Below are 25060 nucleotides of genomic sequence, written 5' to 3'. Positions count from 1 at the left end.
CAGGAACACAGGTATGAGTTTTTGGTTTATGGATATACTTGTCCTTTAGGGGAGCAGTTTCCTCTGGGTACATGTGTTGGCAGTAGCTGGAAATGAGAGACTTGAAGGCAGAAGGTAGTCTCTGGGTCCTCCGTCCTTGATAGATGGAAATATTCTGTTCATGTTACTATCCTTTCATAATAGAGTCTATTTTCCTAAGCTTACAGGTTTCCAGCCCAGCCCAGGCCTCAGATGCAGATTCACCTTCTCTCAAAACCTCACTACCTCCTCTCGCCACCTTCTCCCAAACCCCGCTCCTCCAACTACTTCCATTGCCCAGTCAATGGCACTGCCACCTATTTGTTTTCTCAAGTTTAAAAACTCCATTATATCCAACTCTTTCCTCTTGCTTACAAGCCACACCCCCACCCTGCCCTCACCAATGCCATTAAATCTTTGTCTCTTTAGGGTATGTACCCAGCAGTAGGATTGCTGGATCATATGGTAGCTGTATTTTTAGTCTTCTGAGGGACTTCCAAACTGTTCTTCATAGTGGTTGTACCAGTTTACATTCCTACCAGCAGTGTACAAGGGTTCGCTTTTCTCCACATCCTCATCAGTGTTTGTTATTGCCTGTCTTTTGGGTATAAACCATTTTAAGCGGGGTTAGATGATATCTCATTGTAGTTTTGATTTGCGTTTCTCTAATTTCATGTCCAAAACTTATCTGGCCTCCATTCTTTCCATCCCTCCCTACCGATATCATCTTATAGCTAAACCAAAGTAAAAGCCATCCATCTGTTCCCCTGCCTCAAGGTCACCCTGCTGTCACCTATTCTGCATGCTGTCCCTGGAAGGATGCTTCATGGAGCAGAGCAGACCAGGACATTGCTCTTTCATCAGGTCCAAGTCCCTTGGAATCAAGCTCATGTACTTTCTGGCTTTTGCTGGTCTTCTAACATTATTTCCTAAGAAACCCACAAACCTGCACCCTCAGCTCTATTCTAGTAAACATTTTACTGCTCCCTGACAAGACCATCATAGTTTATGTCTCAGTGACTCTGCACAGATTATTTCCTCCTCCACAGAAGGCCATTTTGTCACCTTGTCAGCCTAGTATACACCTACTCTTCAAGTCTCAGCTCAAACAACATCTCCCTGTAAACACTTCCCTGAAACCTCCAAGAACAGATTCTCACTAATTCCTTGGTGTTCTAGCCCTCGGTGCGCCCTGCCGTTATAGCTCTTATCACATAGAATCATCACTGTTTACAGGCAATTGCCACTGCTCTCGTGTGACTGAAATGACTTGCTACTGATATTCCTGTCTCTATGGTCTTTCTGCATCATCAACCCATAATCCAGCATCTCTACCTGGTTTCAGAACCTCCAATGGTTCCTTACACCCAACCGAGGCAAGCAGAAACTCAGTCACATGGCATGTGCATGGTCCTTTGTTAGCCATTTTCCAGCCTCATCCTTACCATCTCGTGTGCGTATGTATTTATAACTTGATGACAGCTGCCATATTGAATGACTTTTACTTCCTTTAAAACACCATGTTCTTTTGTCCCTTCAAGGCTTTTTATGTGCTATTTTCCTTTACTAAAATGCCCTTATCCTAGACTTCTTCTCTTTTGAGAAACCTGATACAGTGTGTGTGTGTGTGTATGTGTGTGTGTGTGTGTGTGTGTGTCCGGGTTCTAATTACTTTCTCCCTTTTCGCCTCCTATTGCTGCCAGGTAGGATTAACTGTCATCTCTTCTGAGTACTCTCTTCACTTTATTTATATTATTAAATTAAGCCTTATCACTGCCATATTTTCATGTTTCTACCACCTATCACAAACCTGACCCACAGCAGGAGGGTTATAAAATGTTTTTGTTGGTCTGATGGATATATCCAATCCAATTCAACAAACACTTACAAGCATCTGTTATAGGAAAAATCCTTCGCTAGGCACTTTGCAAAAATAAATTAGGCATTCCCCACCCCTAAGAAGCTTACAGTCTAGTTAATAGCAGTAAAAAGTTGATGCATTAGGAGAGCTTGGTATTTAAAAGAAACAGTTTCATACTGTCAAGAAACTCTTTCTAATTCATTACCATGGGTTTTTCTGAAACAAGACTTTACTAAAGCAGGACACTCCCTGCTTTGATCAGGCCTGGATTAGCTGGGCCTAGGTTGGGTATCCACTGTCTATAAATATGTAATAAGTATCAAGGGAGATTGGGAGACCCTAATTCACATTATAGCCTCAGAGAAACTGGCCATTCAACATTAGAATACCCAGGGCCCCATTTATCTCTTGAGAAAAATGATGGAAATAACTTTTATTATGCTGATAGCAGTTAAGCCTATAGAAACTGGAATTTACAATCAAAAAGGCTTCTTCCAATCTCTGGGAAGAACACCTGTTATGAAGGGAATTCAAGTGGAGGTACGAGAGAGTAAAACTCTATATATCTTTCAGGAGACACTGGTTGACTATCAGTTGAGGAAAATGTTATCGAATGTAGCACAAGGAGATGCCACTCAAATATCCTCTACTGCATCTTACAGGGACTCTGCCTAAAATTCTTCAAGATGGGGCACTGTATAAATATGGGGCTGCATGATGGAGAGTTGTAACAGCAACAATAGGGATTTCATAGTGCTTTAGCAGTCTCCAAAAAGGCACATTTTAATATAATTTAATCCTGATAAAGCTCTATGTTCTATGCACAAGGTATTGTTGACTCATTTGACATGTGAGAGAACTGAAGCTCAGAGAATTTGTTTTCTTATCCAGTATCACACAGCAAATAACTGGTAAAGCTGACTGGAGCTTGTGCCCCAAACTCCCCTGGTGTGGCAGTGATACCAGTGAAGACAGAGGCAGTGGGAGCTATGGCCGCAATAGCCACAGTTGAAGCCACTGATCATGACAGTGAAGTGGCACACAGTGGCTCCATGGAAGGATAGCTCTGTACACGTGGAGGGGAATGGATTAGCCACCTTAACCCTGCTAGGGGGAAGGAAGGAACTTGGAGGCTCAGGGTCCTGTGATTCTACCAAGCAGGGGCTTAAAGGTCAAAGATAATTACACAGATTTTGAGGCCATAGATCATTCCTCAACTGCACTGCCCCAATCCTTACCTAGCTCAATCCCAAGGCCAATGTGGTAGAGGAAGCAGGGGTACATATAGTATCCATCTTTCCACATACAACACACTTTATTAACTTTAATTCATTTGTCTAAACAGTAAAATATGACTACTGAGTCTTCCAGAAGAAATTGAGAGTCATCTGACCAAGAAATAGCCTTTCAAACAACTTGGAAACTTGTTTGAGAGTGCCATTATCTGGGAGAGATGATTCTCTGAAATTTTCCACTCTAGGCTCTTCTTTCTTCCTTAGGAGGAAACACCAGTCATGGTCCAAAAATTCTTCTTGCAGAAACTGGTTTTGTTCCATAGAGCCCACAACCCAACCCAACACCTCTTCACCTTCATGCGCCTCCCTCACCCCAAGACCCTTTACCACTTTCTGCCACTTCTATCATTCCTACCTCTACTACGCCTCCTGCTCCTTGAAGGATCCGTGTAAAAGGTCAGCTGGGGGTCATTTTCTGCCTCTGTGCCAGAATCCCCTTCAGGGTTCAAGAAGGCGGAACCAGCTGTAATGAAAGCAGCATGGCCAAGAAAACGTTTTCAGTTCTGATTTCATAATACCAAACCATTGGGCAAGTTCAATAGGAAAATCAACAAAAATTAAAGTAAGTTGACTGACAATCTGGGAGAAGTAGCCAAGGGGGTTGGGGCTTCCTCATACCCCCTTTGGAGATTTGTTGGAGAAGTAGACCATTAGGACAGCAGCCACTGGAGCTCTACCCTGCCCAGCCCACTTCCCTCTGACTAGGGCCATTTCTGGCACCTGCCAGAGAGGACCTCCAGGGAGAGTGGGTGGAATAGAAGGAAAGGGGAATTTCCCTCATTACAGGTTATGATTCTGTTAATATGAGACTATCTAAGGGGTATAGGAAATTACATCTTTGTGTTTTTTTCTGGCTCTAGAATTATATATATTTAATATAAAAAAGACAGAAGAGAATAAAGGAAATACATAAAACTATGTAAAGGGAACAATTCTAATGCCCTCTAAATCCTTTAAATCAGAGATAAACTCTGCTAACATTTCATGTGTATACTCTCTGGCTTTTGCTGACACAGAAACAAGTAACGGTTTTTTAATTTCTCTTTTAAAATGGCATTATGCCGTATCTTCTACTTTATAACTTCATTTTTTCCCATTTAATAGATGGGTGGTCAACTTTCCATATTAACAAATATAGATCTGTATTATTTCAAATGGCTGCATGGTAAGTGCTGGACAGTAGACAGATGTGCCAGGTAGTTAACCAATTCCCTGTTGATGGACATTTAAGCTATTTCCAATTTTTCGCTTGTTTAAACAATGCTGTGATGAACGGCCTTTTACACACTTCTTTGCATACTTGTCCAATTATTTCCTAAGAATAGACTCTTGTTGGTGAAATTACTTGGTCAAAAGGTTTGCACATTTACATTTTTTTTGGTAAGTGGCTTTTAACTGGCCTCCAGAAAGGCTGTGCTGGGGCATACCCCCTCTAGCCATGCATGAGAGAATTGGTAGAAGATATTAATGGCCCTGCCTCTACCAATATGAAGGAATCCACCCGCAAACCCTAGCATCAGACATGCATACCTCTCGCTTTGTTGTTGATCCGCTTTCTCTGGCTGCTAGAGGTGTGAGAGAGAAGGGTGGCTTGCTGGTGGTTGGAGTCCACAGGGCTAGTGGCGATAATGTTATCTTTATACTTGTTCATCAGTGACAGCTTGGCATTGTCACTTCCTGTATAAGGAAAAGATGAGGCAAAAACTTCAAGAGAAAAGACCAAAAGAAAGGAAAAAGGAAATCTGCATAAATCAAGAAGATAAGGTCTCACAGAATTGAAATAAGACACGAGCCAACTGAGAGACTGGCTGCAAGAAACTGAAATACTGCTTTTTGATTTCTGAGGGACTGCAAAGTTACGGGAGAAGCAGTGAAGTCAGGGAATTACAACTGAAAATCCAATTCAACTATTATTATATTATGTATTATAATAATTCTGTATTGATAAGGTCAACACTTGTAACCCTTTGGCTAAATACAGACTGCAGATTTCTTTATTTTGGTCAGCACAGAGTTTTAAAAGAATTTGAATTTGTGTGCATTCAGGCAGAACATGCCCCTTCTCTTTCATCACAGTCTGCACCATCCCCTATTGTCTGACCTCCTTCTGCTTCACATATCTGTGTTATCTGTTGGCCTCCTAAAGGCATTTGAGTTGATAATAACCCCTGAGTACCATACGTCTACTTCGTGGGCTTAGCACTGCACCAGGTGTTATGGGGAATATGAAGAGATGTTGATGATATGTCCCCCATATTCTCAAGGAATTCGCAGGTTTTAAATCTTATTAGAAATTGGCTTTTCGTGTAGAATTTCCTGTAGAGAACAAGCAGAATAAAAACCTCTACATGTTTCCACTCTTTCAAGCCCCTCTGAAAGTTCATATATAGTAAGCAATGTTCAGCATCAAATATGTCTTCCTCAAAGATAATTGGGCAGTTCTTTGAAGGATCACCGTTAAGGGTTTATCTATGGAGATTTGCTGATTCATAGAAGTTTTAAAGAGAAATAGGTAGGCTACTGTAAAGGAAGAGTGCAGTCTTTCTCTCTCTGCAGTTTTGACCCTGATCTTGTTCATCTGGATTAGTTCTTCCAGCCAGTGTCTCCATAGATACACAATGCATCTACGGTCTGATATCATGATTGCAATCCTTCATATTCTTTGAAGAAGTGCATCTCTTGTAGAGAGCACAGAGGCATGAGCAAGATAACATAACTAAAACACTCCAGGCCCGATTCTCAGGAGTCATAGGAAAAAGCAGATACCACTGTCCCCTCCACTTCAATGGAGAGTTAAATTGCCAAATATACAATATACAAGAAATCATATACACATGTTCATTTTTCTTGCTATCTCATTTCCCAGAGGGTTGCTCATTACACACTAAAATGGCTCTAACTCACTCCTCTGTTGAACGTTACAGTATGTTGCTTCCAGTGCCTGGTGAAAGTGAAAAGAGATCCAATTTACATGGTTCTTCTGGTTTTCTAGATTAGAAAACAGCTCTCATCATCTCAGGCAACAGGTTATTCTTGCCTATCTAGGGAAGGGCACTGCCACATCACACTATGTAGGACAACCAGCTGTTGTCACATAGCTGTTCCTACCCACTCCCCGGCTCCTTGGGATGAAGGACCAAACAGCCCCTTGCCTTTCTCCCATCCCCACCTGGTGTGAGGTCCATCCCCGACTTTTCATTGCAGCCCTGCAGGGAGTCGAGGGTGCGCGTGACCTGGCTGGCAAAGTCCTCCCCTCCGTTCATGCACTCCCTCTGCAGGTGGTGGCGCAGATCAGTGATGTCATACTCATAGCCGTCCAGGATGGGTGTCTCCCGGATGCTCAGGGTGCCACTGGAGTTGTGGCCCTGCACGCGGGCGTTGCGCAGACTCTCCCGTCCATGCCCGCCAATCAGCACAGAAGGAATGTAGTGAATCTCGTTGGCTGCCTCGGCACTGGCACTCTTCTGGGGCTGGGGGACCCGGCGGCGTTTGCACCAGCGCCGGCGAGTATACAGGATCATCACCAGGCACAAGATGGACAGCAGCAGAGCGATCATGCCACCCTAGGAAGAGAGGACCACAGATGGGTGTGGGAAGATGGGCAGGCTCCTCCCACAAAGAGTCATTGCTCCTTCCGCCACCACCATTCATCACTTATTTATGCATTCATTCATTCAACTGTATTAAGCATTTGTAGCAAGCATCATTCAGCAGTCAAGGGAAAGTCTGCTGTGACTGGTATTTAGGGTGAGAGAAAAATGGAGCGGGGATGACCAGTGCATCATTTCAAGTGATCCAGTTCCTTCGGGCTTAGCAAACAATTTGAAGAAAGAAGTCTTTGTGAGTGTGTGTGAGTGTGTGTGTGTGTGTGAGTGTGAGTGTGTGTGTGTGTGTGTGTGTGTGTGTGTGAGTGATTTCAGCTGCAAAAACAGGGGAAAGGGTTTATTTGTTAAATCAAATCTGCCACACATAAAGCTGGTTTCAGGACTTTATTTTTTTAGCAATTTGGGGTGGCATCTGGTTTCTTCCTGTCTCACGTCTAAAGATCAATCATAGATTCTAACAGTGGTTCCACCAATTATCAGTGGGTCCTATAAATTCTAAACCTCAGATCCCTCATCTGTATAATGGAGAAGACACCACTTAACTACCCAGGGTGGTTGTAAGAATTAGGTTAGCTAACTATGTAAAGTGCCTAGCATAAGATATCTCACGTAATCAAAGCTGCTCTCAGCATAACCTTAAATGTCGCCGTCTGAGTAACTGGCCCAGCAGGAAAAACCATTGACAAATCTGAATTGAAATTTACATCCATCAGGAATTTACCACCAAGTGTGGGGAGGAATCTCATCATTTGAACATGACTTTTTGGGTCACAGATTTCCCTTAACCATACAGTCCTGAGTGATGTTCCCCCTTCTTATTAAAGCTCAGGGGAAGGGATTGAGACGCAAGTCCTGAAGTCAGGCTGGTGGAGGAGTTACTTTCCAGTGCTCAAAGGCCAACACCTCGAAGGCCATTCCTTACAAATGAGGACACCACGCTGCTGCCTATCAGAGGTGAGGATGCAGGACTCAGTGAGACTGAACACATGGCCTTGACGTCACCGGGGCAGCGTTTAGAGGGACAGCCTTTAAGCTTGGTGCTGCACGGCACTCGGTGGGCATAAATCTTCCAGTGCACAATCTCTATTCACTCGCTTTATTTTGGTCAATATCTTTCCAAACCTATTTAATTAGGCTAGCATGTGCCAAATGATTCTTCTCTCAATCTTGGGCTTCAATCATACCTCCCTATCAAATAAGCTAGAGATAAAAATCCGCTACTAATTCCCAGAGGGCCCACCTGCATAAGACTAGGTCAAGAGTATGCCCCCAAATACATTAAAGGGGCTTTTCCAGTCTCATAATAATTATGCCTTAGATTTATAAAATTCCTTTCCCTGAAAATCTTCCTATTTATCCTCCCTCTTTCACCATCACTGTAAGCAAAGGAATAGACACACACACACACACACACACATACACTGCCACTTTCAAGCAGGCAGCACAGAGGAGCAGAGACACGAGGCAACAGAGTCAGCTGCCAAGTGACAGGCTATATCATGTGACTTGTTGGGGACAGATGTATGCTGACCTCCTGGTTTTCAATTCTTTCTTTTTTTTGCAGAACCCTTTCTCCTGGTGCAAGCTCTTATGCAAGTAATGTAAGCACAGAGAAAGAGTAAACATGCTCAGGTTCCATTGTGGGTAGGAGTCCAAAGCCAAGTATTCTAGGTCCTTGCTAACTGCTACCTCCACTCCCATCTATCCTGGCAGCCCTGCAGACACACACGCAGAGCTCCTGGGACCCCACAGAATACTGCCTAGAAGACACAGCGCCTCCACAGTGCTGTGCCACTCATTGACAGTGACTGTTTGTGTCCAAACCAACAGTTTTTTTTTTTTTTAAACAGAACCTGTATCTCAGAGTCAGAGCTAACTTTTCCTTCACCTCAAATTGAAATTGCAACAATAGGTAATTAAGCCACACGGAAGGAATAACTTCCCAACTGAGAGAAGTTGTCAGACATTGAATTAGGCTAGTGAAAACGAGAGGTAATTTTATTCCCTAAAGAGCTCTAAGAGTAGCGTAAGCATCAATCTCTAAGGAATGGCTTAAACACCATGTTTTTTGCTCACATAGGTTTTTTTAGGAGCTCCTTCCACTGTTCCTCTCTAATTCTCCTTTCAGATGGTCACAATAGTGTTATGATGAGGTCTGGGGCATAGGCTCATTCCCTATATTATGCAGTAATAAAACAAGATTAGCTGTCCATTATCATCCTTTTACCATGTACCAGATACTTGTTCAAAAGGTTCCTCACTTTCAACTCAATTTCCCATTTTACATTTGAAAAAGATGAGGCACAGAGGTTAAATAACTTGCCCAACATCACACAGCAAATGAGCAGTGGAACTGGAAGAAGACCACAACTCTTATTTCAGAGCCTATATTCTTAAGCACTAGCCTGCAGTCACCCAGAATGAGCATGGCTCACTGGAGAGACATCTACACCCCGGCACCTATCTTACAGATCATAAGAGGACAGAGTAGGAGAGTGTGGATGAATACATCTGGACCTATTGTCAGTGCTGGAAGAAAAAGAGTATTCAAATACTCAGATTTCAAATATTCAAAGTGCACATCCAGCTGACAGTGGGTCAAAGGAGGAGCTATCATAAACAAAGGACCTTTAGTAAGCACCTATGAAGCATCCAAATCCAAGGTTAGTTGGTAGTAAAAAGACAACACTCACGTTTTAAGTTATCTGTGTTAAAATAGGACTATTTATATCACTACATGCCTGAAAGATACCATTAGGCCCTCAACTGGGCTGAATTTAGATGAGAAATGTGTACTTTCTTTCAATTTAGAGATGCACTGCCTATCCATCTCTAGGTTCAGCCCCTTCCTTTTCTGATGAAAAAACCAAGGCTCAGAGAAACTACAGAACTAGACAGTGCAGAACTGGCTCTAGTCCCAGATCTTCCTTCACTGCTCTTCTCACAGGCCATTTTGGTAAGTTCATCCAAAATTCCCTTTACCATGTGTGGAGCCTAGACACTAAATTAAGAATATTTTATGTTCATTTTTCTTAAAAACATAACTTATAGGGAGCTAGAACAGAAGCTTTTGTTTTGCTAAGCCAGTATATTTAGCTTCTCTAATTTTGCTTTAGTGAAAAAACACATCCTCTGCTTAGAGTCAGTGACTCTCGATGACCTCAGCTTTCTAATAATCAGTTACCAGGAATAAGCTTCAGTCAATAGGTGAAACTCAGCACAAGCATTTGAAAAAGGATTCTCAGGTACTCAAGCTGTGGTATGGGTTCTCTGCTTCTGTAACCCAAATTGGTGACAGATGTCAAAATGCTTTGCAATGGCTTACTAACTGTGGACTATTTTATAAACAATAATATACCATAATGTGGTGTGACATTAATATGTGATATTATTTAATAATATTTTGTAATAATTATTTGTAAAATCACTACATATAAATTCCTCTGAAATGCTCTACCTGCTTGAGCAGGTAGTAAGTAGGAAGAAAATATAGGCCCACCACTGTACTAGGAAAAGGCAGGGGTCTACCACTTTGGTAACTGCCCTTCTACAGTGAGGACTTGGCTCACATTCAGTTACTGTCACATTTTTCAATAAACCATAGGTCTTGGACAATTTCTTTCTTTCTTTCTCTCTTTCCTTCTCTTTCTTTCTTTCTTTCTCTTTCTTTCTTTCTTTCTTTCTTTCTTTCTTTCTTTCTTTCTTTCTTTCTTTCTTTCTTTCTTTCTTTCTTTCTTTCTTTCTTTCTTTCTTTCTTTCTTTCTTTCTTTCTTTTCTTTCCTTCCTTCCTTCCTTCCTTCCTTCCTTCCTTCCTTCCTTCCTTCCTTCCTTCCTTCCCCTCCCTCCCTCCCTCCCTCCCTCCCTCTCTCTCTCTCTCTCTTTCTCTCTTTCTCTCTTTCTTTCTTTCTTGACAGGGCCTTACTCTGTCACCCAGGTTGGAGTGCAGAGGTGTGAACTTGGCCCACTGCAACCTCTGTCTCCTGTGTTCAAGTGATGCTCTCATCTCAACCTCCCAAGTAGCTGGGATTACAGGCACACACCACCACACCTGGCTAATTTTTGTATTTTTAGTAGAGACAGGGTTTGAACATGTTGGTGAGGCTGGTCTCTAACTCCTGACCTCAAATAATCCACTTGCCTCGGCCTCCCAAAGTGGTGGGATTACAGGTATGAGCCACTGAGCCCAGCCAATTTTATTATTCTTAACCTTACTACTTTCGTAGAGAATTTTAAGCAGTTTCAGTAAGTGTCATGGATACTCCAGGATTTTCCTTTCAAAGAGTCTAGTGAAATGAAGAGGGGGCAGATGGAATGGAAAGGAAACCCTAGGCCAAAGACTGTGGCTGGAAGCATCCCAATAGCCAAGTCGAAAAGAGAAAGGCAAGATGCACACATCTTACACAGCTTATTGGGGGCACCAATTGTCCTCTGGATACTCAGCTCCCAAAAGACTTCTACTTAACGTCTGCTCATGAGCATGCTGACAAACAGAATGGGCACTTATCACACAAGGCTTTACAGAAAGTGTACAGGGGTTCTTCACATGCACATGTCTTGCTTTGAGTTTCTGTTTTACCCTAGATGTGTTCAGAAAGTATTCTTCATTTATTTGTGTTAGCTCCAATTTTTATAGCCATTGGAAAAACAAAGACAAAACATTACAGTATATCTGGATTCAGGCAACAAGTTACAAGTTGTAAACTCTGAATATTAAAAAAGAAACACTGACTGTAAGCAGTGGCTGCAAAACACAGAATTGTTTTGTTCATTATTCATCTTTGCATGAGTTTTCTGATTATTCTATTGATTTTTTTCTCAAAACTGTTAACATTTGGTAACTAGAAGCATGTTTGGGGTATATGAGAAACCCACATCTATTAACGAGTTCCTTGAAAAAAAAAGTGGCATTTTAAAATACATTTTTCTTTTAAAAAATCAATAAATCATTTCTACTGGCTGTAATAGATACCACACAAATGAAATCAGCTTTTATTTTATTATGAAATTGACATTTTCAGCACTTACTTAAGAGAGTAATATGAGGTTTGTCAGATAATTTGTAGATTTTAGGATTTTTATGTAACAATGTGTTACATAACATTGATGGTAATTGCCGAAGGATGGAAAATTCTAAGCAGATCTCTCCTTTATGCTTATCCCAGTCCTCTGGACCAATGACAAGATTGTCTCATTATCTGACCCGTATATTCATCCTGGGTCCTGGGTCATACTTTCCTCCTTCAGCTAACTCCTATTCATTCTTCAAAGTCAATTCAGTGACACGACTTCAGCCAACCATTCTCTAGTCTCACTGCACTTTCCATAGAACCCTCCACATAATTCTAACCACAAGTACATTTACCTTTGATTTTCTTGTCTATCTCATTTGCTAGACTACAGAGGACAGGGGCCATGGGGCAGAGGCCATGTCTAATCTCTCTCTTTTATAGCTCCAGGGTAAAGCACAGTGCCTGGCATAAAGCAGATGGTCAATAATTGTGGGACAGAGGAAGGAAGGGAGAGGGGAAAGAAGAAATAAAGAGGGAGGAAGGAAAGAAGGAAGAGAAGAAGGGAAGGAAAGAGAGAGGAAGAGAAGGAAGAAAAAAGAAAGGAAAAAAAGGAAGAAGCATCATCAACTTTCAATATATTTCAATATGGTCATCTTCTCTGTGCCTACAAGCTAATCTTGTATAAGTTAGCTGGTTGGGTGACTCATTTATTCAATTTATTACTAAATCATTCAACAAGCACTTACTGATGCCTACTTTAGCAAGGCATTTTTTTCAGTGGTCACTGTTATGAAGATAGTGCAGTGAGTAACACAGGTATACTTCCTGATCTCATGTAGTTTATATTTTAGTTATAGGAATTAATCTACATAATTTGATTTTTAAAGATAAACGCAGGCATAAAAGGAAGACAAAAACAGATCACAGGCGCTGGCCAGTCATTACTTCTCTTCTTCAAACCAAAGACACTGTGGTAGATGAAGATATCTTGGACTAGAGGTAACACTCTGGTAACAACCCCATGGACCAGTGGAATCCTTCTCAAATCAGTGTCACATAATCAATAAATCCTAAAATAAAAGAATCTGGATCTATTAAATGTCACAAAGTTTAGAGAGTCACCTGGGCTTTCTGAACCCTTGGCAGAGAAATGGAAAAGCTGAGATTATGCTTCCAGCTACCATCTGTCAAGAGACTACAGCCAATCAATCAGCTCACATTTCAAAGCTTACTTTTACCTTAGGAGTAAGCAGAAGAGTGAATTTGAGACAGAATTAATTATTCCTCAAGGCAATGGACATACTGAATTCAAATGATATTCCTAGAGGAATTAAATAGTGGTTACAAAATAGGAATCATATACAAGAGTTTGGTAGCTCATGTCTCCTGTTTTGTCTTAATACCAATGCCCCAAGGTCAGGGGTAAACACCCTCTCTCGGATACAGCAACAATCACTCATATTTTTTTCTGGATGTCACTCATATCTTTTATAAGAGGCAGAACAAGAACAGAAAAACTGTGCAAACCCACATGGAAACTCTGGGCATATCCTAATCTAGAACCAAAATGTTTCAGGAATAAGGAATGGATAAAGCAGGTGGATAACTTCTTAAGATCCCTTCTGATCCTGTGATACTATGGAGCCTACTGGAAAACTAGACTTAAATTACTAGCAACATGAAGAACCCCAGTAAAATAATAGGGCAAAGCAGCTGTGTAATTGTGTGCAAATTGCAGACCCCTTTGAACCTAACCCAAGCCTCCATCGATAAAATTCAGTGATTGAAAGAAATGCATGACTCTTTCAATCTGAAAATTTTCTGATTGTAACACTGATCCCTGTCAAACAGGAAATGGCCCTGCATTGGTAAACTAAGGGTAGACAAAATGCCTGTGCATTCTTCCTGCCCAGCAAAGTCACAAACCACAGACCAAGGAGATGATGGAGCTGACCCACCAGAAGCAGGTCATCAACCCCATGTAGCCAATGATCTCCTCACAAGCAGACCCCCTCTTCCCCAATTGCATACAAAGGCCTCTGAAATGAGTGGATGTCATAAAAACTGTGATAACACATTCTTGACCATGAAAATCCCTTTCCTGCCAGAAGGAGTCACCCAAACTAGAAGAGAAAATGCCCTTGCTTCTCTGGCAGATTCTCTTTTCTATGCTGGTTGGTGAATAGAAATCCATTATCCCCTGCCCATCTCCTTTGCAGATGAAAGACAAGTGAAAACACTTTAAGCATATTAAGTAGCAAGTTCGATTTATAAATTATTAGGAACATTACCTCCCCTTGGGAGTTTTCTGAAGTCTTTAATCGTGTGGAAAGGCTTTCCAGTTGCCACGGGCCACCATGTTAATTAAGAGGCCTCAATATGTCTTCTGGGGCTCCTGGTGTGAATTGCATGCCCCACTGGCAGGGCCCAGCCCATGCTGCTTGGTTAACTTCTCACTGGGGTAGTTACTACTGCTGACTGCTGCCTCAAGATGCTTCAGCATCCCCTTCTCCCATGCCCCTAAGACCAAGTATCCAAGGCTTAGGGAAGAAATAGGATATTCCCCCAATTCTGTCTCATTAAAATGCCATTGGTGGGTAAATATAGGGATGAGGCAACCTTCCACAAACAAGAGGCAAAGGCTAAGACCAAGAGCCTTTCAAGGTTAAGCAGGTTGGTATTTGAGTCCTTCCAACCTAAAGAGTCTATGTTCCTCTTAGGAGGAAACTCAACTCTCTAGCCTTGTAATTACTTTTTAATTTAATTTTGTTTTATTTTGTTTTTCCTAGCTCTAAAAGTTTTAAGACCGTTAGGTTTGATCGTCTTTCTTCTTTAATCTGGAAAGTTTGTCTTCAATTCCTGTATGAGACTTTAGGAGTTTCGTCTAATGAGAGCCTGGAGCCCTACAGGGACAGTGGCTGGAGGCTAGTGTGCTGGAGTCAGCCTGGGCTATTTCAAGTTGTACTCTTTCAGATTCTGTTTATAGAACTGCTTTTTTCCGTTCTCGAGATTTTTTTTTTTCTTGCCTCAGACCCTTGACTCTGTCATCCCAAAGAAAAGCAAAGGAGCGCATTTCTCCGTGAGCTGCTTAGAGCTCTCTCATCATTAGTAGCTACAGTTACCTGTTGTTTGCCTTAACGAGAGTGCTAAGGCCAAGCAGGGCTGGGTGAAGCAGGATGACAGAGAAACAGCTCGTCATGGGCTGGGTTTTCAGCCCATAGATCCATAATTCCAAAGACTGACCTATACCTCTGCAGTGTAGGAGACCAGTAAGGAATCAGGCTACCTGGGCAGACCTGAGGTCCTTCATCCCTCTGGATGCAGATGTAATAATTTTCTAAGAGATGACGCTGCCTAGTCAGACATCATGGATGGCACCCCAATTAGTATCATGTGTTAAGAGGCTGGCCCCACATATAACCCATGTGTGTGGATATTAGTGTGCATGCACACGCACAAATGTGTGTATTATGCACAACAGACAGGCTGGAAGATAAAAGGGTCCACACGGAAGCAGAAGCACTCCAGGTCGCTGTCTCAGCAACTCATGGGCAGAGCTGCATGAGACAGGCTCCCTCCATGGGCTGTGGGCACCAGCCCTTCAAAACTTCACAAGCCAAGCATGAAGCCAATAAATAAATATCACCAGCTGGATAATGCTCAATGCCTATTCTGGGCCACGTTCCTTTCCTCCTTTCTTCTTTGTTTTTTATGCAGTAGGTGATCTTGATGAAATAAAATAATAATAATAATCTACTCCATTAGGACCAAACATTAAGGGAATTATTGAACGAGTAGGGGAAGAGGCAGCGGGCACAGTATATGCTAATGACCATTAGACTTTATCCCTATTTTTCTCTGATCATAAAGGAGTTATTAAATCCCTCTTCCTCTCGTTTCCTCAAAGTCAGGCAGGCCAGTTTAACGGGGGAAAAGAGGTTCTCAGAGAGCTGATAGTTCCATAGGCAGCAGCTGGGGCTGAGTACATGAAAATCAACAGCATTAAAAACTAGTCACTGCAGGAAGACCTTATGCAGGGCATGTGTAGGGATTCCAGTGACTTCAGAGGTAAACGGCCTATAACATAGTTGGGAATAGGAGGGGAAAGAGGGCCAGGATGTCAAAATTTCTCTGAATTTGGTACATATTCATCAGTATCACTATCTGAACCAGGGAAGACCCTGAAGATCCGTTTCCTCTCCAGCTAACACTGAGATGGATCCTTAAAGGCTGCACTATTCAGAGATGTCTGCGAGTCGGGGTGTAGGTAGAAGGCCTTTCACATGGAGTGTGGCCTTGATCATATTCTTGTCCCACACAGAGAGGTACAACTTGATTTTCATGATTGCCGTGAGATCTGGTGTGCCAGGATCCAGTCAAGTATTCAAGGATCCTGCCCCTGTTCTCTTTTACAGTGGGATTTCCAGCAGCACAGTCCCTAGACTGGGAGAGGTAAAGATCACATAGCTGATGGCTAGTTTTGTGATGATCTCAAAGTCCACAAACCACTATAAATGAATTAAGCATTTCTCAGCTTCCTATAGTTAATCCCATTACATGTGCTTAATTCTTCCTCCAAACTCCTGCCTCATTTTGTTAGTCTATTCACACAGTGCCTTATTCCTAGAGTACTGGTACAATAAAGAAGTAATACTAATGACAACTACTATTTATTGTGTTTGCCACATGCCAGACATAGCACCTAATGAATTATACTCATTATTTTATTTAGTCCTACCAATAAGTATAAGTAGTAAAAATTACAATTTCCATTTTTAGAAAGTAACTTATCCAAGTTTACATACTAGTATGAGGCCAAACTAAGACTCAACCACCGACATTAATGATGGTGTTTTACGACCATGTCACATAGAAAGAAGCCCACCACTGTGGTCTGGGTTCTAATCACTCAACTTCCCATTTTCTTTAAATTAAACCCCAGACTTCCTTGCTTCTACAACTAACTCTTGAGGTTATGCAAATGAGGATCCCTAAATGTCTACACTCAGTACTGTCTACACTGCCTGATGCCTGCAATCTTTTCCAGTTAAGCTTGATCATCGGATTGGCCAAATACAACATTTTAAACAATAATTTAACCAATATGGCCAAGGAGGATCACACTTGTCAGGTTGTCATTTTGACACAGGCAGCGAAAATTCTATGGAGATATCTGCCCTTGGGTAGATGTAAAGTGAAATCAACTATCTTCAGAGTCTGAGAGTACAGATGCTCAACCATTTCCTTGAGAACAGACTCAGGTCTCTTTGTTCTCTGTAAGCCCTGTTCTGGGATGGGAGACATAAGAAGAACAATAAACACTTTCCACAGTATAACAACACACATGTAAGACAGACTGGGGAGAACTGTCAGACTTAACTTTCAGGGAAACTAGGAACTTCATTACAGTCAGGTCACACACAAAAAACACTGTGCTAGCCGATAGATTTGGAGAAGACAGAAGAAAGCCCACAGGCCATGTTTTGCATTAGAACCCAAAAGATGATAACGGCCATTCCCAGTGCAAGTCATTTAATGCCAGTCAAAAACAGAGGTTAACAAAACTTGTATACATTGCTTTGTGCTCATAAACTTCCTCCAACTGGTAACTGATTTGACCCACCACAGAAAATTCTAATCACAGCCCCCAAATTCTAATCCAAACCCTGGGAGAAAAATGGGTATCCATGGTCATATCCCTTGTAATGTTCCAGCTGTGACTCAATCTTGGCATCCAAGTAAGATGCACATTAGAGCTCAAGAATTGTAGCAAAGGGAACAGAAGAGGAAATTAAGGGCTGAGAGGAGATGCTGACGTACAAACACGATTAGAGCATCATACGCCAATATCCCTTCCAAGCCCCTCACTCCTTGCCAGCAAGCTTTGTCTGGCATCAAACAGGGGAAGGAGGAGAAACCCTGGCAGTCCAAAAAGTCTTCTTTGGGGCCCCACACTGAGTGCTGTGGCTCTTATTTCTCCCTCTTTAAAAACTTATTAAATTGAATTTGTTTTTCTCTGGAACTAATCAAGCACAAAATCTGAAGAAGAGGCCTGGTTTGTGAAGGCAATCTCTGAATGAGGTACTAACATTCTCATTAGGATGGGCTTCGTTAAGCCACCAGCTCCAACATCAGCAGCATATTGTCTTCAGCTAATTACATTTTTTGCTGGCAAAGCTATTGTACAAGTCTTCAAATCCTTCCCATCATTAATTTTAAGAAATGAAACACACACACACACACACACACACACACACACACACACACACCACCCCCAATTGCCCTGTCCTACCTCCTCTCTCCCTGGCATCCTACCCACCCATAGCCCCAGGCTGTCAGCTTTGTTTTTCTGTTTTTTCAGGCTTCCTCTCTTGTGCTGGCATTTGTTGTTGTTGTTTGTTTTGTTTTGTTTTTTGAGGTGGGGATGGGGATTGTGATGGAGTGGGGTGCAGGTAGAGAGTCTGTTGCTTAGGCCTGATTTCTTCACTAGCTGACCATGGTCCCCTCTGTTCCCAGCAGAACAGCCAAATGCTGGTTGCTCCCACCAAGACCTCCCGCGCAGGCCTGGTGCTCACCAGCCAAAGATGGGCAGGAGCAAAGGGAAGCTGGAAATTGAGCCCCAGCTCTTCCCCACCTGCCAGAGAAAGTGACAAAAGGCTCAACTCTGCTATTGTTTGTCAGGTTTTGATTTGCTGATGAGTGGCTCAATCATGCAGGGAATCCATAGGTCAGCCAGAGACTTTCGTGTGATACAAACGCAGTCAGGGGTTCTTGCTTCCAAGACAACTGACAAGACAGACATCATCTGCTGGGCCAACTGCCTAATTCTATACCTGTTTTCCTGAACCCATGGGGTCATTCCCAGCCAACCTGCAACATCATTATAAATTAACTCAGATCATAGTGTTCACAGAGTTTCTTCTTTCTACATTTTAATAGTTGTGATTTATTTTTTCTATTCTTAACATTCAGTTCTGTTGTAAGGGAGAGAAAGACAGAAAGAGAGAAAAACGGGAGGGAGAGGAAAAGGGAGAAAGAGCAGGTATGGGGTAATAGGCCTTTCTCTGCCTATCTCCAAACCTTTGCTTTCTCATTTCCCTGAAATGTCCTTCTTTGTATCTCCCCTACCTATGCCTTTTCTGTGCTTTCAAGTTGCAGCATACATCCGTCTCCTTCCTGAAACCTACTTTGATTACTCTGATCCTCAGACATATTGTTCTATTCCAATTCCTAATGCATATGTGGACATTTATCAATTAATCCTTAATCCCTAATTCTGTTGCTCCCTGTATCATGGCTCTGACTGGACTTGCAGGCAGAGACCAAGTTCTAAATTCCTTCCACAGCCCCAGCCTTAGCAGAATGTCCAGCACGGGGCTGACACTCAGTGAATGCTACATAGCTTGATTAACTCCAGGGAGGCACATTCAGCTGACTTGCTGAGGCTGACAAAACACAAACAGCATTACGTTCATACTGTTGGTCAGTTCAGACTGAAGACCTCCATCTGAAAATCTCTCTTCCTTCTTTTCTGCTGGTTCCTGGATCACTCTGAGGGGCACTCCCTTGGTCATGGAGTCCTCCCAGGAGAAAGTCAACTATAGTCAGGTGGTGGTTTCCTTACCCATGAGGATGCTCAAATGTAAGGTGCATGCTACAGATCCATCACCCAGAGGATACAGCTGTGTTTTTAGAGCGTGTGAAGACTTCTCTTTACCCAACCTCACTCTAGCTCCTATCTTTTGGTGCCTTTAGCCAGCATTTGTGAGACGGCTGAAGGCTCACTTATAGTGACAGATTGTTTTTCTAGTAAAATAAACTAACCTGCACGTTAATCTAACTGTTCTTGCTCCACTCCTTAGAGGTCTGCAGGAATAGAGTATCAACACCAGAGAAGTCAAAACTTGTAATCACATTAAAAATGTCTATTTAGAATCTAATTATAGCTACATACATGTAGCTGCATTACACACTTTATAAAGTGAATGGTGCAAAAATAAAAGTCCCTTCCCTTAGAAACGAAAGTGTTAATTTTGCATTTATATTTCTGTTTCTGCAGAGTGACTACAGGTAGGATGGAGAAGTTCTTCTTAACTTCATTCTATAATTGGGGAAATTAAATTTGGCTTAACAGGAAAACCAAACACTGTCAGGACCAACACTTCTCCATAGTTGTTTCTGCCACCATACCATGAGAGATACAGGCTACAAACCGGGTAGACCCCATTGGCACACTGAAGGCTCAATGTTCCCCTGGCACCGGCTGTAACTCCAATTTTTTATCTCTCTCAGTCAGCAAAGTATAACACAATGTAAGTTGAGTGAGAATGACCTTATTATAGGTCATTTGTAACTCTGACTCCACTCTAATGGAGAAAAGAAAACCAGTCACAATTTTCAGCACTTTACCTATTATTAGTATCAAATGCACTTGGCACATCTTACAAATGATGCAGACAGACCAGCCATCGTGACACTGTAGTAGAAGTGTGAAAGCAGCCACTGAGAACAGGAAAACCAGGAGCTGTTGGTTTTGCCCAGAAGGCTGAGTCAGGGACTTCCTGGATATTCGGGCTCTGGGAGGGGCCCTCTTCATTGCAGAACACCATGTGGTCTCATCCCACCCCTTATACCATGCCTCGTGACACTCAAAACTAAAGTTCCCACTCTGGCAACCTTTTATAGTAATTTTGCTCAGTATCAACTTAAAAATTATACGTATACACGCACACACACGCGGAGGGAGAGTGAGATGGCCTCATGATCTAGCCACTTCTCGTGTGTGTGACAGCCTTCCCCTAAGATTCCTGTTCCATGAATATGTGAAGGGAGGAAGAGATGTGAGGGTTCAGTGGAGAAAAGGGAGCACAGGACTAGAGAGGAGGCCTGAGAGAACATTTTGCTGAAGATCTTCCAGGACAGAGGGGAAAATACACTGACTGATCACCTGCTCCCCATCCCAATAGTGCCACTGACCAGCCATTCAGCCATCTAACCTCCTTGAGCCTCAGCTCTCCATATTACCAGACTTGCTCAGCCTTCCTTGCAAAGCTGTCTGTTCATTCCCAAAGTCCCTTTCAGCCTCTCAGCAAAAGGCCAGGCCCTCGGTTAGGACTGAGAGAAGCATAATCCCTCCCACCAAGGAGCTTACACTCAGGGGAGGTAGGCTTATGCACAGGTAAGGATGATGTAGAAATATGCACCACGGATTGCACAAAACTACTTCACCCAGCCCAGAGAGAAAAGGGGGTCAGAAACACTTTCCTAGAGGGAGTCATGGGGCAAAACTGAATTTTAAGAAGAGTAGAAAGAGGTGACCTCACTCAGAGGAGAGGAAAGACATTCTCAGCCAAAAGGCCAGCATAAGTGAAATCACAGAAGTATTAAATAGCAAGGGAGGTTCACAAAATATGACTGATGGTCAGGGTAGCTCACAGAGAGGAAGGCAAGGAGTGGAGGAGATGAGGGGCAGGCATGAAAGGTTTAACACCCTGGAAGTTAGCTTTCTGAGTGGAGGGACCTACTCAAGGTTTTCCACCAGGGAGGGGACATAGTTCAAGTTGCATTTTATTAGATTCAGCCTGATGGTGATTGAAGGGAATTGTTTTAGGGAAACAAGTCAGAAGACAAGAGTGAAGAGGGGGGAAACCACTGTATCAGTCCAATGAGAGGTGAGGGGGGCCTGCACTTATAGTGGTAGTAGAGAGGGAAAGAAGAGAGGGAGTCTAGAGATGTTTACAAAATAAAATAAGCAGAGTATGGTGAAAAGGAGGGCACAAGAAGAGGATCCCATGGCCATGCTGGGCATAAGGACAATGAGTCTGCAGGTACAGAAAGTGGAAACCTGGGTAATAAGAATGAATGGGAAGACTGAGATCCATCTGTTCCTAAATAATGAAAATGCACTACTTGTTCAGAAGATCTTCAAGTGAAGTAACTGTCATTTTCCTTTGGAGTGTTCTTTCTTTTCAACCCTAGTGACCTGGAATGATTAGCTAGGTAAGGCAGCATCTAACACAGATGCTGATGAAAATTTCTGGATGCAAAATACAGGCCTTTGAATGCACTTACAGTATCACACAGGAACAGCTACATGGCCCACTTCCCACTCTTAACTTTTTTCATTAGATGAGATCAGGTGAAAACGAACATCAGAATCAAGCCTGATCAAAGAGGCAAAGGAACTCTCAAAGGGCGGCCGCCAGAGGGGCTCAGGATGTAGAAGAGGAAAGCAAGAAAGAGGAAAAGGCGCTGAATCTCCAGTACCTCAGAGGAGCCTCTCACTCCTAATGGCAACATGGGACTGACTTGTCCTTGTCTTCCCCTGATCCAGGGACTCTCCTGAGAACCAGCAAGGCCAGCCCAAAAAGGGAATCTGAGACACAGCCTGCAGGTCCCAGCATGGTTACTCAGCAAGGCAGAGTCCACCATCCTGCCAGAAAGTTTCCTTCTAAAGCAAATATTTTTCCCACTAAGACATAACTGTTATCCTGGGAATAGGGCACATGGGGCAACTAAAACAATACTTCCATAAGAAAGAATTATATTATATAAAGACTGGCTGGGCTTGACCTGCCAGGAATCACTCTGCCTCCGGCTTTACCTGAGTCATTTTAGGGAGGAGGATAAATGTCTCCTTCCGGGAGTATTCAAAGGCCTCCAGAGGCAATTCTGGGAGATTTCCCCTTCCCAAATCCCCCAAAGCTGGAGGCTGAAGGCTCTTCCTGTGGCCTGCTCCCTAATGTGGGGGAGCCACTCCATCCTAAATCAAACCAGGAGGCTCCTAGAACACTTCATGCTAGCAGAGGCTAACAGTATGTCAGAGAGACTCGCTGGAGACACAGACACAGAGGAGCAGAGCAGGCCGAAGGCAATGGCTCTGAACCAACAATTCACAGATCAAAGGCGCCTGCAGAGAGCCCCCACTGGGCCATGTGAAGGGCTCAAAGTCACCAGCCTCCCTCCAAAGGACCAGCCAAAGATTCACAATGGGATGTGATAGCTCCCTCCCAGGATGGATCTTCTTCCATTCAACCCAACCTGTATACAAGCCCGCCAAGCCCAGCATGTTGCCCATAGACCATCATCTCATATTCATAAATGGAAAAAAGAAAAGCAGAGTTGCTGCAGGGAATGGAAGAAAGTTTCTTCATGCATTTCTTTCTGTGTCAACCAGGGATTGCTAGTGTCCCATATGTCCTTCATTTTCACATTCCTGGAATGTGGGAGCTGAAGGCAACTTACAAGTTCAGCTAGCCTGGGACCCCCAAGGCACAGGACATAGCCCATCTATGTGCTCCTGGTATGGGTGTGCCAATTGCTGTTAAAGGGGTGGGACATTTTTATGTTATCATTTATTTGTATAAAATACTATCTGCCTAATCTGTATTGAAATAATCAACTATAACATCAAACGCCTGATTTTATTGACATATTTCTCTCAGATAAGGCCAAAATAAGTTTAAATTGAAAAAGCAAGTCAATTTAAATAAGAATATTCAGAAAATACTAACATAGGTTGCACAAAAATATGCCAATAAAACATGAATGCCAAAGTTTTGAGAATACTTATCTCATTCCAGCCTCTCCTGTGTAGATGAGCAAACTGAGGCCCAAGAAGGTCAAGGAGCTTGCCTGAAGTTTCACATGTTTTTGAGAGAAAAAGGTCTATAATCAAAGCTTCCTGACTTCAAATCCAGTAGTCTTATCGCAACATTAGGCTGCTTGCCTCATCAGCAAGCTTTCGTCACAAGTGAGAAGAGGAAGACGTAATGCTGTCTGCGTGAGGACAGCTGGGTCCTAGGCCCACGTCACTCTGCTATGAAAGCTACAGCAGAGCCCTGGCTGGGACCTGTTGGTGCTGCCTTATCTGACCCCAAGGTGGAGTCCAAGGAGGGTGGTCCTGCCATGGAAAGGCTGGGGGCCTCAGAGGCCAAGGCTGTTCACTCTGAGCCACAGAGCACTGAGGAAAGAGGGGCTGGGGATGGACACAGCCAGCTGAAATCCCAGGGATGATGACTAGGATGTATACATTCCATGACACTTAGGAAATAAAAAGAGAATGAAAGATGGATGCTTTCACATCACTGTTGGGACACAAAGCTTTTCTGAGTTTCCTCTGTATGACAGCTTACTTCATGTAAGAATGTGTCTGAAAACCCACAAATGCCAAATTATGACATGTTCACTCTTACAAATCCCAAGGGCCTATATATCTAAGTCCCAAATCCTTCTCACTTCTTCCTCAGACAAGATACAGACATGGAGGAAATGAAGGTTGAATCCTTTCATAAGGATCTGATGACTGATATCCCATATGGATCTCCCAAATAGCCCATATAGCCCTGTCTTCTTTACGGTATTAGGGTAGCAGAACTCACATCTCAGGCCACCTTAAGCAGTTATACAAATCCCAAATGTCAGAATTGGGAGCCAGAGCCCAGCAGACCCCAGATACAATTCTGTGAAGCATCCACTACTGTCAGCCATAGTACAACATATTAATAAACTGACATCTGATTCATCCCAAGTGAGAAGGCTACTTGACTCATCCTTTGCTATTCATGGACATCAGCAGCAGTGATAGAGGTATCATCAGGAGAGAAATCATAAATAGCAAGGCAGCAGCAAGAGGCTCCTGACTTTCCTAGATTTATTAGAGAGAGAGAGACCCCTTCCAATCTTGGGGAAGGCTACTGACATCTGCCTGTCACATGGGTAAGCCATTTAACAAAATTTAGCAGATACTTAAATGTGTCACAGCTAATTTTATAAGGCAAGGCTAAAAATGCTTTGTTCACCCTAAACTTTAGCAGCAAGACCAAGAGCCACCACTAACTCTTAAAGATATGTAACAGTCCTTACACAAACCAACTTTATTATGACATCAATGTCTGGAAGCATAATTCCACTTCTATTCTTATATATTTATATGAGGTCTTTTGCTATAAGGGGGTATTTTAGCATATCCAAGCATGTCACACATGTCTACTGTGCACTCAAAGTTGAAACCAAGCAGGAGCCATCAGACTCACAGGGAAGAAAAAATAGCATATTTGCTAATAAGTATCCTGTTTATACTTTTCTTGTCAAGTCTAAGCATAGTTTTGTTTTCATTAACATCTGTCTTTGCTAAACTCATCAGTGTCTCTCAGGAGAAGCTAATGTGCTTGCATTTCACCTGAATTTGTGAATACCACATGTCTTGAATTTCTAGCAAGAACAATTTTTGTCAGTGCTTTAACTGACAATTATAATCAATCTGTGGGGGTC

At 42.7% G+C, this 25060-nt stretch overlaps 1 protein-coding gene across 2 annotated transcripts in view; it reads right to left on the bottom strand.

Moving 5' to 3' along the window:
• Positions 1-25060, bottom strand: part of ASTN1 (astrotactin 1) — a 306380-nt gene that overhangs the window by 167472 nt on the left and 113848 nt on the right. For both annotated transcript variants that reach the window (XM_050766760.1, XM_050766769.1), the window contains exons 3-5: positions 6344-6737; positions 4705-4851; positions 3530-3637 (exon numbers count right to left, since the gene is read on the bottom strand). In XM_050766760.1, the coding sequence (XP_050622717.1) occupies positions 3530-3637; positions 4705-4851; positions 6344-6737 (649 nt within the window). The remainder of the gene's footprint in view (positions 1-3529; positions 3638-4704; positions 4852-6343; positions 6738-25060) is intronic.

The sequence above is a fragment of the Macaca thibetana genome, chromosome 1, assembly GCF_024542745.1.
Source record: "Macaca thibetana thibetana isolate TM-01 chromosome 1, ASM2454274v1, whole genome shotgun sequence".
Taxonomy (NCBI): domain Eukaryota; kingdom Metazoa; phylum Chordata; class Mammalia; order Primates; family Cercopithecidae; genus Macaca; species Macaca thibetana.
The sequence above is the reverse complement of the archived record's forward strand: the minus strand, read 5'-3'. Positions and strand labels throughout refer to the sequence as shown.